Raw genomic sequence first — 13,629 nt, 5'->3', positions numbered from 1 at the left:
AATACGTTTCCATAAGCTAAGTAGGCATAAAACTAGATGATATCAATTGTGACAAGTTTCAACATTCAATACGATTCATCTAATAGTTAAGCCGTTAATTTTAAAATCATTAATCAGTTTGTACACTTAGGTGATAAATTTATTGAAGACACATTTAAACCTTTTGAAAATTTTGCAAGGATTCCTTCTAAATGCATATTTTGTTAGAATATTTGGATGTGAGCTTAATTAGTCTAATTATTGTAATTCAATTTTAATACTTATTTATTTATGTGTAGGATTAAACTTCTTCGTAGTTAATATAATGAAATAACAATTTAATTGAAACTTATTATTTTCATACCAATGCAATTATTATAATCATATTCAAAACAAGTTATGCATATGGTAGTTAAATTGCAGGTTAAAGAAGATCCTAATAGAAACGTTATAAACATAGATCGGAANGAATCGGAAAAGAAACTGACTACCTCTTTTAGGAAGAAGATAAAATTCGAATGAAGCAGATAACCTCAGTTGGTTAGAACCTCGTGCTGATAACGTATTAAGAAATGAGAGCAAAATAGAACAATATAGTAATAGAGACAAGATGTATAGGAGGAGAATGTAGAAGTTATCTTATTCAATTGTGTTTCTTGTGTGTTCTTCCATAGGCAAAGAATGTGCTATTTATACTATACAAGATACACCCAAAACTCACTAGATACATCCTAGAAATTAATAGGTGTATCTATCCAATTAGTACATTGTATAGAATGTATGGATGGATTAAATGAACATCCATATACATTCACTTTATTTATAACATGGTAATATTTCTTCCACATTTGAATATGGTATAAAATTAATAGTTCGATTAGCTATACTTGGATAAAGTTAAATGACGAATTACCCCCTCAAACGCCCTCAGGTTTTCATTGTTATCACTAAAATATTCAAGGTTAAAATCGAAAACAAACATATACAAATTTATCCAACTCCAAATTACGAAACATAGGGTTGCATTATACACTGCACATCCATTCCACTTTAATTTTAATGAGCTAAACAGATACAAGTATTAAATAATTTAGGAATTACTAATCTTAATATAATAATCATAGCATTATATTCTCCGTGTAACTTTTTCCGTACACCTAAGTCCCCTAATACTCTCTATTTTTTGCTCACAAAATATTTTTCTTTCTCACACCATCTCTGCCTCTGTGGATTACTTCTTGTTTCTGTGTTAGAACTGAAAGAGTCAGCATGGTGCCTCAAGTTTGAAAAGAGAAAGGAAAATTTGCCAAATTTTGTCAGCCACAAATTTACTTTCTCGTTAATTATCGTGTCTTGGTGTCCGTCTGTATTTTTATATTTTACCATAAATATTATTCCCTCTATCCCTTTTTAGTTGTCGCGTTTTTCTTTTTAAGAGTTATTTTGACTAATTTTCTAAGTTAAATTAGATTAGATCAACTCACTATTTTGAAATTATGATTTAATTACTCAAAAACTATAGGAAATATACTCAAAATTACAATTTTTCTAGTGTCAACACAAATAAAAAAATATTTTAAAATGTTGGTCAAATGCTCATAATTTGAATCTCGAGAAATGAAACATAGACAACTAAAATGAGTCAGATGAAGTAATTTGGTAGAATTGACAACCCCTTAAACTGGCCAGCTGTAACGACCCGCCCGGTCGTTTTGAGAGTTATAGTCCCGATCCCCTGTTTATTGCTTCCCTTGTATCTCTTTCTACTCATGCGACTTGCCGAGAGGTTTTATTTTTGGTTTCAGAGTGTTTGAAGCTTAAGCCTTAGGATTTCGGTCGTAGTCGGAACTGTGTGAAGACGACTTCGGAATGGAGTTTTGTCGGTTCCGTTAACTCCGTTGGGTGATTTTGGACTTAGGGGCGTGTCCAGATTGTATTTTGGAGGTCTGTAGTTTATTTAGGTTTGAAATGGCGAAAGTCGAATTTTTGGAGATTTTGACCGGTAGTGGACTTTTTGATATCGGGGTTAGATTCCGATTCCGGAGGTTGGAGTAGGTCTGTAATGTTGAATATGATTTGTGTGCAAAATTTCAGGTCAATCGAACGTGGTTTGATAGGTTTCGGCACCGGTTGTAGAAATTTGAAGTTTTAAGTTCATTAAGTTTGGATTGGAGGGTGATTCGTGTTTTTAGCATTGTTTGATGTGATTTGAGGGCACGACTAAGTTCGTATGGTGTTTTAGGACTTGTTGTTTTATTTGGTTGGGGTCCCGGGGGCCCCTGATTGATTTCGGATGCTTAACGGATCGAAAATTGGACTTATGTTATTGCTGAAGTCTTCAGGTATTTGGTGTTTTCGCACCTGCGGCGGGGAGACCGCAGGTGCGGGCACGTACGTGCGAGAGGAGTGCCGCAGGTGCGGCCTGGAGGAATTGGTCTGTGGGCGCAGGTGCGAGAAGGGAGCCGCATTTACGCAACCGCAGGTGCGGAGGATTGACCGTAGAAGCAGAATCTAGGCTTTAAGTGCAATCCGCACCTACGATGGAAATTCCACAGGTGCGAGCGTCGCAGATGCGACTAAGAGCCCGCAGGTGCGAAATCGCTGGGCAGAAAAGGGCCAAGTTCGAGGGTTTTATCCCATTTTCAATTTTGGGACTTTGAGAGCTCGGATTGGGTGATTATTTGAGGGATTTTCAGAGGACGCTTTTGGGTAACGATTCGTAACTCCTTTATGGTTGTATTCCACTAATCTAGGGTTGATTTCATCATTTAATTTCGGATTCGGGTTGAAAATTTTGGAAAAATGGGAAGGAGTTCTTCAACTAAGATTTTGTATTTTGATTGAGATTTTGACATCGAATTTGAATAATTTTGGTATGAGTGAAATTGTGAGTGAATGGGTGTTCATATTTTGTGACTTTTACCCGATTCCGAGACGTGGGCCCGGGGAGACTTTTTAGGGTGATTTTTCAATTTCTTACCTTAGCCCTGATTTCATTAACTAGATTAGTTTTTTATTATTATATTTATGATATGTAATTAATTTTGGCTAGATTTGGGCCATTCGGAGTCGGAGATTCGTGGAAAAGGCATTGTTACCAATTGATTGAGCTTGGTTCGAGGTAAGTGGTTTGCCTAACCTTGTGTGGTGGAAATCCCCTTATGATTTGGTATTGTTATGATATGTGAGTGTCGTGTACGTGAGGTGACGAGTTCTTACACGGGCTGTTTGTTGAAAACCCTGATTTTTACTGAGTAATAGCATGTTTTCATCTTATTTAAGTATACTAGTGTGTGTAGTTATCCTGTTAGCCTAGTAAGCATGTCTACGTGCCTTAATTGCTTACCTGAACTCTTTGCATCATGTTTAGCGGATTCCCGTATCTTTTCTTGACTTGTACTTAGTCTAAATTGTAGGTTTTCTTGCTGTAACTGTTATCTTCATTTTGTTTGAGCTGCGTATTTACTTTGGGACGGTATCCTCGGAGACCCCCCCCTGCACATTTACTTTTGAGACTACGAGACGGTTCCTCGGGAGTTCTCCCTGCACATTTACTTTTGAGACAACGAGGCGGTTACTCGGGAGTTCTCCCTGTATATTTACTTTTGAGACTACAAGGCGGTACCTCGGGAGATCTCTTTGCATGTTTATTTTGGGACTACGAGATGGTATCTGGGGGATACCCTGCTATTTATCCCTGAGTATTGTATTGCTATTTTATTGTGTTTTCCTTTGTTTAAACTCCTAGTCTTTTATTATACTGTACATTCTCCTTCCTTTTTATTATAATCCAGTGGGCCTGCCATGACCTCGTCACTACTCGACTGAGGTTAGGCTTGACACTTACTAGGTACCGTTGCGGTGTATTCATGCTACTCTTCTGCACATGTTTTCGTGTACAGATCCAGGTACATCATTCCAGCCTCGCTATTAGTTGTGCATCTATTGCTATTACGGGTTGGGAGCGTGTTCGGAATGTGTTTTGGAGGTCTGTAGCTGATTTAGGCTTGAAATGCCGAAGTTTCAATTTTTGAAGTTTCCGGTCCGATAGTGAGATCTATACTGACCATCGGAGTTTGCAGCACTTGTTCAAGCAAAAGGATCTAAATATGCGTCAAAGGAGGTGGTTAGAGTTGCTGAAGGATTATGATATTACTATTCTGTATCACCCGGGCAAGGCCAATGTGGTGGCGGATGCCTTGAGCCGCCGGGCGGAGAGTTTGGGCAGTTTGGCATATTTACCAGCTTCGGAGAGGCACAGACTCCCGCAGCCCGTACTCCAGAGTAGCGGGCTCAGGTCGACCAGGTTCCCGAGATTATACTTATACAGCCGGTAGCTCCAACCTAGCCCGAGACTAGTGTAGTAGCTTCTGCGGCGGAGCAGCTCAGACTGGAGAGATACAAGAAGTACCATCCTCCTACCTTCAGTGGATTGGAGATAGATGATGCTCAGGGATTTCTAGAAGAGTGTCACTACATTCTCTGTACTATGGGTGTAGCGGAGTCGAGTGGGTTTTCTTTTACTACATTCCAGCTTAGAGGAGCTGCCTATCAGTGGTGGCGTGCTTATGAGTTGAGTAATCCGACTGAGGCAACTTCACTTACTTGGACTCAATTCTTAGACATGTTTATGAGAGAGTATGTCCTTCAGAGCCTCAAGGACGCATGGCAGGCGGAGTTTGAGCAGCTGCACCAGGGTACTATGACTGTGTCAAAGTATGCAGTTCACTTCACTGATTTGGCCCGACATGCACCAGCCTTGGTTTCCATAGTTCGACAGAGGATTTGTCGGTTTATTGAGGGACTCCACCCAGTATCAGGATTAGCATAGCCCGGGAGGGAGATGGATATTTCTTATCAGCAGGTTGTGAATATTTCTAGGAGATTGGAGGGTATGCTTGCTCGGGACAAAGAGGAGAGGGAGGCCAAGAGGTCTCGAGAGTCTGGAACTTATAGTTGTTCTCGTGCCCCAACAACTCGCAATGATAGGGGTTATGTGAGTTGCCCCGTTCATTCAGTACTTCTAGCCGCCAGTGGTGTTCCAACCCCTTCTAGGCCTGATCATAGGCTAAAAACTCGTGTTTTAGTCGTTGTAACAACACTTTATTTATTGCATTTTACAAAGGTTTGAGCTTAAATAATATGAATTGTACTAAATTCATGCTTTATGCTTTGCAGGAAGCGATTCCAACTTAAGAATTAAATTTGGGATGAATTTGATTAATTTGGGGCTTTGAAGTCTGAGTAAAAGCTAAATAAATCAAATTGGGATCGTGTTCGGGGGTCGCATAGCAAGCCCGGATAGAAAAACAAAAGAAAAAATGAAGCAGCGCAGATACACTGCCGCGGCGCGGGGCGCGCCGCGTGGGGTGCCGCGGCAGTGCAGTTCCAGCGAAAAAATTGTTTTGCTCCATTAAATTGTATTCCGCCTCTGTCCAATCCATGTACGCGGCGCACGGGGCGTCGCGGGGTGCGCCGTGGGTGTGTAAAAATCGCATAAATATTCTATTTTGGTCTTAAAAGGGCATAATTATCAAAACCCCTTCTTACACGATAAAAGGGGTAAAGCTTCCATTATTGAAGAACCAGACCTGTTTTTAGAGAGAAAAGAAGAGGAGATTCATCAAGAAGTATCAAAAATAAGAGGAACAACACTTTGGAGCAAGGATTAAAAGAGTTTTTCTAAACTTTCTTCTAGTATCTATTTATTTGATGTTTAAGAGTTATATTGTTGATGTTTGTATGAATATGAGTGGCTAAAAATCCCAAATATTCTGGGGTCATGGATGTTAGATGATTATGTTGTTAGAAGTTTAAATTGATGATCTTGAATTTATCGTTATGGGTTGTTTATTTGATTCTGCTTTTAACTATTTTACTGCGTAGCTAACAGTGAAATACTATTTATGAATCTTGGGTTAAACTTGAAAAAGGAAATTCTTGATTGCATACAGAATTAAATAGAACAATATCTTGATCCTGGGCATCGGGTGAAAGATTCGCGATTAAGATAGAAATATACTTAATTTCCTTATTTGGTTGAAAAATAGGAATTGTAAATGCATTTTAGTTAATATTAATCCCTTAGAAATATAGGTATTAATTTAACTTGAATAGGTGCATAAGAATTCGGCAGATTCTTATGGATATTATTAATCCTATAATCAATAACTTAGATAATTCAATAAATCATTCTTAAGCTAAGAGCGTAGCATGATCTCTAGCAAGCCCATGACCCTGGAATATCTTTTATATTAATTGTTAAAAGAAAATTGCATAAGTGTCGTAGTAAACTTTGTGTTGTATTATTGTTTGATTTTTAGTTAATTTGTAAATTGGTTATTTATGTTTTTGTGATAAATTAGCTTAAATTGATAATTGTTTGAGTTTGCATCAGCCGAGAAGTTGATCATAATTCCTCGTGGGAACGATACTTTACTTATTACTATATTACTTGTCGATCGCGTACACTTACGTGAGTGTTTTGGTCGCAACAAGGCCCCATGAGCCTTATTATGCACCGCCAGTATCTAGTGTGCCTCCTGCACGGGGTGTTTCCGGCGGTCAGTCCAGCAGACCTGGCCCAAGCCAACCACAGTAGCCACGCCCTCCCAAATCTTGTTTTGAGTGTGGAAACACTCACCATATGGTAAGGGATTGCCCCAGACTTAGGAGAGGTACACCTCCATAGACTTCTCAACCACAGCGTGCTCCACCGGGTCATCAGGCTATGATTACAGCACCAGTTGGCACCCCACTTGCTCAGCAAGCTCGAGGTGGAGGTTGTTAAGTTGAATTCCAAGGTTTCAATGATGACAATGTTCACTTACCCTATTTTGCAAGAATCATCAAAAGGAAAGAAAATCAATGAGAAGCTATCTAAAGATGGACCTGAAGAAGGAATCAAAAGTCTACATAACTATTCGGCCTCAATCAAGGAAATCAGATTTCAAATCAAGGAGTTATTGCCAACAAATATTCAGTATCCTTAATTAAAGCTCAGTCAAAGGCTTGATTGTCTCGTAAATGAGTGTTGTAACAAGGTCAAATCCGTTTAAAGATCACGTGCCTCTATTCTTGGTCAAGACTCAACGGCTCTTTTCTATCCTATAAGAAGGCTACTAAGGTCAATTGGAAAACTTGTGTAACTACACACATTATTTTCTAAGTCTCTCTACTTCTTAGCCTAAACACTGTAATCTTGAGTTTACCAGTGTCTCAAAAGATAGGAAGAGTTAGAACAAAAAAGAAAGTTGTGTCATTATTAGAGATTCAGTGTTGATGTACTTCGTTGGTGGTGAATGAATCAAAACCATCCTTGTTGTAATACTTTCAAGATCTAAAGGGAACCCTTGTAACCCAAGGGAAACTGGATGTAAGTACCACACCGGTACCGAACAAGTATAAAATCGATGCGTGTCACTCTTTCTGTTTACTGTTATTTTACATTCTGCTCTCGATCTAGTCAACTAAAATCATCGTTAGTCGACTAATTTTTAATAGACCACAATTCACCCCCCCCTCTTGTACTTTAAATTGGTATCAGAGCAAGGCTCACAAACTTTGCTTAACAGCTAGTGAGGAAAAGATCATGGGATCAAACACAGTTGTTGGTGCACTATTTCAAGAGGGAACCTCTCAAGTTCGACCACCATACTTCAATGGACAACACTTCTCTCATTGAAAAGTGTGTATAGAAATATACACCATGTCATATGACATCAAAGTCTAGTGAGTGATCAAAAAGGGAAATATTCCATTTCCCCCAAGGAAAGACAAAAATGGTCAAGTAATAGTATCCGCTGATCTACTTGACTTAGATGACTACACTGATGAGCAAGCTGCTATCATAACTGTGAATGCCAAAGCAAAATATCTGCTGCACAATGCTTTTATTGGTAAAGAATATGAAAAGATCTCAAGTTGTGAAACTGCTAAGGAGATGTGGGACAAATTAGAAGTCACATATGAAGGGACTAACAAGGTAAAAGAAACGAGGATAAATCTATTGGTTCATGAGTATGAGATATTTCAAATAAAGGACAAAGAATCTGTTGAAGAAATGTTCTCCAGGTTCAACAAAGTTCTTGGAGATCTAAAATCCTTTGGTAGAACAATAAAAAGTAGAGAACAGGTTAGAAAAATTCTCAGAAGTCTACCTACAATATGGCAGCCAAAGGCCATCGCACTCGAATGTCAGGACCTTGACAATATGTCCTATGATGAACTTAGAGGTGATCTAATAGCTTTTGAGAAAACTCACTGGGATCGAAAGATTCAACAAGAAAAAAAGAAAACAGTCACCTTCAAAGCAACTCTAGCTGAACCAGAAGATGAAGAAGAAAATGAAGGAAGAAAACATGATGAAAATATAGCCATGCTTTCTCAAGTTGTAACTAGCATGATGAAGAAAAACAGAAATAGCATAAGAGGTAAACCAAACTTCAGAATGGGAAGGATAAACAATGAAATTGATGGAAGATGCTATGAATGTGGTAACATGGACACATTCAAACTGATTGTCCAGAACTAAAGAAGAAGCTGAGCAGGAATCTTCAAAGGAAGAAGTCTTTTGGAGCCCGGTGTAATGAAGAAGAGTTTGATCATGAAGAAATTGCAAATATATGCTTCATGGTCATAGAAGATGATAGCAACAAAGAATCAGGAGAGCGAGGGTTCTCAGGAAACAGATGAGCAAATGAAGAAGAAGACTCAGATCAACTTGGTCTCATGGCAGACGAGGAAACTAGTGAGGTACGTCCCCTAAATTTCCCTAATTGTTATGAACTCCAAGAATTCGTTGATATTGCTCTTGCAGATATTGAAAGAGTTCCAAATGAACTTAGAAAGATTTAAAGAGAAAAGAAAGAATGGTCCCTGAAGCTAGAAGTTTGTGAAATTGAACGTGATATGCTACAGGAAGAGGTTAATGAACTTTAACTTCAATTGAACGGATTGCAAAAATCCACCTGTCATAGTTCAGTCAAATCAAATCAGATTGTTCGTCACAAACAGAAAAAATTTCATGGATGTTCCTTTTGTGGTAAAAATGGGCATAATACTAACCAATGCAGGAACAGAATCAAAGTAGAAAAAGATTCTGAGAATTCAAATAGTCCATCGTATTTTTATTGTGGTAAAAAGGACCACACCTCAAATCGCTGCAGGTTCAAGGATGACAGATGATGGGTCTGGCGACCCAAATCTTCAAATCAAGCTAACACTCACCATTCTAACCTTTCAGGACCCAAGCAAGCTTGGGTACCTAAAAATAAGTAATTTTGTTTTACAGGAACACCTCAAAAAGAATCGAAAAGGAAAATGGTATCTCGACAGCGCGTGTTCCAGACATATGACTGGTGACAAACAATTGTTCAAGACAGTCATCAAACTAGACGGAGGAACAATCACATTTGGAGACAAATCCAAGGAAAATGTAATTGGTGTCGGAAAAGTTCCTCTAAGCTCAACATGTGATGTAGATGAAGTCTATCAGGTTGATGAACTCGGCTACAACCTTCTCAGCATTAGTCAACTATATGAAAAAGACTATGAGGTTCGTTTTAAGAAACATGGTTGGTTTATAGAAGATGAATCAGGTAAAGTTATTCTTTCAGGTAACAGATATAGAAATATCTATACCATTAGCAACCTAGATAATCTTGGGGATCAAATCTGACTTGCCTCTATAGTTGATGATCCCTGGGTCTGGCATAGAAAACTTGGTGATGCCAGCATGCATACTATTCAAAAGCTTTCTAAACATGATCACATTATTGGACTTTCTAAACTAGATTTTTCAAAGGATCATATTTGTGATGCATGTCAACTAGGTAATCAAACTTGCTCATCTTTCAAAATCAAGAATTTTGTTTCCACCTCAAAAGCTCTTCAACTATTGTATATGGATTTGTTTGGTCCAACTAGAACTGCTAGTATAGGTGGTAGAAAATATGCTTTTGTTACAGTGGATGATTTCTCTAGATTTACCTAGGTTATGTTTTTGAGTCACAAAGATGATGCTCTAAAGAATTTTGAACTTTTCTATAAGAAGATTTAGCAAGAAAAGGGTTACTACATCTCTTCTATCAGAAGTGATCATGGAGGAGAATTTGAAAGCAGAGCTTTTGAAAACTTTTACAATGATCAAGGAATCTCTCACAACTTCTCTTCACCAAGATCTCCGCAACAAAATGGAGTGGTAGAGCGTAAAAATAGAACCCTACAGGACATGGAAAGGACCATGATTGTGGAAAATTCTCTACCTCACTGTTTCTGGGCAGAAGCGGTAAGCACAGCATGTCATATTATCAACAGGTGTCTGATTTAACCTATTCTCAAAAAGACTCCTTATCAACTATGGAATGGTAAGAAACCCAATATTAGCTATTTTCACCCTTTTGGATGCAAATTCTTCATTCACAATGATGGAAATGATAATTTGGGTAAGTTCGATCCTAAAAGTGATGAAGGTATATTTCTTGGTTACTCTCCATCAACTAGAGCATATAGAGTTTACAATAAAAGAACTCTTTGCATTGAAAAATCAATTTATGTTGTTTTTGTTGATACTAACCCTCGTCCAAGGAATGAAAAACCTCCTGAAGATGAGAAAATTCCTTTTGTCCCTAAATTTGTCATTACAGGAAAGGATCATCAAAGTGAATCAGCAAACTCAACCAGCTGATGTACCTGTAGAAATTCACGAATCATCTCAAACAGATCAGTCGACTAATGTAGAAAGAGATGTTCCCTCAAACACCCCAAATGACTCGAAAAGTGAACCTGGCTATCCTCACAAGTTTATTATAGGAGATCCATATGAAGGAATCACTACAAGAAGATCTCAGAAGAACAAATATCATGTGGCTCTTATTTCTCAACTTGAGCCAAAGAAAGTGGATAAAGCTCTGAAAGATACTCACTAGATAAGTGCTATGAAAGAGGAACTAGATCAATTGAAAGAAACAAAGTATGGGAATTGGTTCCAAGACCTTCCAACTCCTCAATCATTGGAACTAAATGGGTATTCAGAAACAAATTGAATGAATGAGGTCAAGTGGTTCGAAATAAAGCAAGATTGGTCGCTCAAGGATACTCTCAGCAAGAAGGAATTGACTATGACGAAACCTTTATTCCTGTAGCAAGACTTGAATCCATTCGAATATTACTTGCATTTGCTGCTCATTAAGGTTTCAAGCTGTTTCAAATGGACGTTTAAAGTGCATTCCTAAATGGCTACATCTCTGAAGAAGTATATGTAAATCAACCATCAGGATTTGCAAATGTCACCTTTCCTGATGATGTATACAAGCTGACTAAAGCGTTGTATGGTCTCAAACAAGATCCACGTGCCTGGTATGAAAGGTTAAGTTCTTTTCTTTTAAATCAAGGGTTCAAAGAGGTAATATCGATACAACCCTTTTTATTAAGCATTCTAGTTCAGGTAATCTTATTACTCAAATTTATGTTGATGAAATTATTTTTTGTAGTCCTAAATCTGCTTTATGTGAAGATTTTGCTCTTTCCATGAAAGGAGAATTCGAAATGAGCATGATGGGAGAATTGACATTCTTTCTCGGGCTTCAAATCAAACAGTCTCCTAAAGGAAATTTTTTATTAGCCAAACTAAGTACACTAAGGAGCTTATCAAAAAGTTTGGCATGGAAAATGCAAAGTCAATCAGCACTCCAATGAGTCCAACAACAGTGCTCGATGAAGACAACAGTGGAAAACGGGTTGATGAAACCATGTATAGAGGGATGATTGGACCCCATTGTATCTCACTGCTAGTCGACCAGATATTATGTTCAGTATATGCAAGTGTGCAAGATTTCAATCGGCTCCAAAGGAATTATTAGAATCTAATTGGCACTTCTGATCTAGGATTATGGTATGACCGTTCAAACAATTTTGCCTTAAAAGGTTTCTCAGATGCAGATTTTGCAAGTGACAAGACTGATAGGAAAAGCACTAGCGGCACGTGTCAACTCTTTGGAAATGCATTAGTGTCTTGGCATAGCAAGAAAAAAATTGTGTTGCCCTATCAACGACTAAAACAGAATATTTAGCTGTTGGAAGTTGTTGTACACAAGTTCTATGGATTATGCATCAACTTCTCGACTATGATTTATCTCTTTCTTCTACTCCTATATTTTGTGATAAAACCAGTGTTATTTGCTTATCAAAAAATTCTGTGCATCATTCTACAGCAAAGCATATAGAAATTAAGCATCATTTTATCTGTGATCATGTCACTAAAGGTGATATTGTGTTAGAATTTATTAGTACTGATTCTCAACTTGCCGATATTTTTACAAAATTTTGGAAGAAAAATTTTGTTTTCTCAGGAAAAAGGTTGGCATTTTGCCAAATTTGTAAATCAAATCTTTTTACCGTGTTCTAAATATTTTATTTCCTTAAGTATGTGTGGCTTAATTAATTTTTGTATAGGTTTAATAATTGCTTCTTCATCAGTGCCTTCGATCAGTCACTTCAGAAGTATCACTTCCTTCTGAACCCGCCTTTTCCTTTAACTAAGGCGACCCTTCATTACTCCAAAAGCATCGATAAGAACCCTCCCATCTCTGTTACTTTCTTCATTCTTACCAAACAAACTTTCTCACCATGTCCAAAAGAATCCCACTTCCTCCACTGCAACCAGAAGAAGCCGAAGGTTTCAAAAACCCCTCAACCTTGAAGAACCTATAAATTTGGAGTCATCTATTGACTCAGATTTCCTCAAAACGGATAATGATAGTAGTGAATCCTCTGAAAATCCTCCCATTAGTTAGAAAAATGCAGGAAAAAGACTCGTGGAGAAAACCTCCAAAAAGGTTGCATGCAAGAAAGGAAAGGTTGAGAATACTGAATTCAGACCTGAGGACAAGTTGATCTTTTATGGCCCGACTGAAAAAGCAAGGTTTGATTCCTACAAGTCAAAATCTATGGCTTATGGACGCTCTATATTTCTCTCATGAAAAATCTGCATTGTGATGTGACCTCTATATTTGATTTTCAGCATCTTTCTTCTCTATTTAACACTGTTGGTAATTCTGTTTATGAGGAACATGTGAGGTGTTTTATGCAAACTTGTTTGTGAATGAAAAAGATGACCTAGAATCTATGGTGTTAGGCACTAGAATAGTTCTGGACTCTTATCAATTTTAAAAGATTTTCTCTGCTAAGTTTATTGGGTTTAATATTTTTGTGCGAAATTCTTGGCCAAAAGATTTTAAAGTATCCTTTGAAGAAGCCAAAGTCTTTTTATCTAATAACCCCCATGATATTGGCCCCAAGAACCTAAAGTTTGAGCATCGTGTCTTGGCCCACATGATTGCTACCACTTTACTCTCCAGAACTGGGTCCCTTAGCTCTTTATCCACTAGAGATGTTTTTATCCTTTACTATCTTGTTGATAATAAAAGACTGGATTGGTTTGTGTGGATTCGTCAATACATGCTTGAAAGTATTAGGGACATATCTTCCTTTGCTACTTGTTTACCATATGCTCTGCTCATCTCACACATCCTCAAAGTTATGAAGGTAGATTTGGCACCCTTTACACCCAAGCACATTACCAACACTTATGATAAGACAACATTTTCAATGATGGGGTACACCTTAGGTGATGATGGATGGGTTAAACAC

General features: G+C 37.9%; 1 protein-coding gene across 1 annotated transcript; it reads left to right on the top strand.

Annotated features, from left to right (window-relative positions):
• Positions 1-9,154: 9,154 nt before the first annotated feature.
• Positions 9,155-10,907, top strand: LOC109241630. Its single transcript, XM_019408384.1, has 3 exons — positions 9,155-9,596; positions 10,131-10,267; positions 10,626-10,907. Exons 1-3 carry the CDS (start codon positions 9,155-9,157, stop codon positions 10,905-10,907), a joined length of 861 nt encoding a protein of 286 aa, XP_019263929.1.
• The last annotated feature ends 2,722 nt before the right edge of the window (positions 10,908-13,629 follow it).

The sequence above is a fragment of the Nicotiana attenuata genome, unplaced genomic scaffold (assembly GCF_001879085.1).
Source record: "Nicotiana attenuata strain UT unplaced genomic scaffold, NIATTr2, whole genome shotgun sequence".
Lineage (NCBI taxonomy): Eukaryota > Viridiplantae > Streptophyta > Magnoliopsida > Solanales > Solanaceae > Nicotiana > Nicotiana attenuata.
Note: the sequence above shows the minus strand (reverse complement) of the source record. Positions and strands in the feature narration are given on the sequence as shown.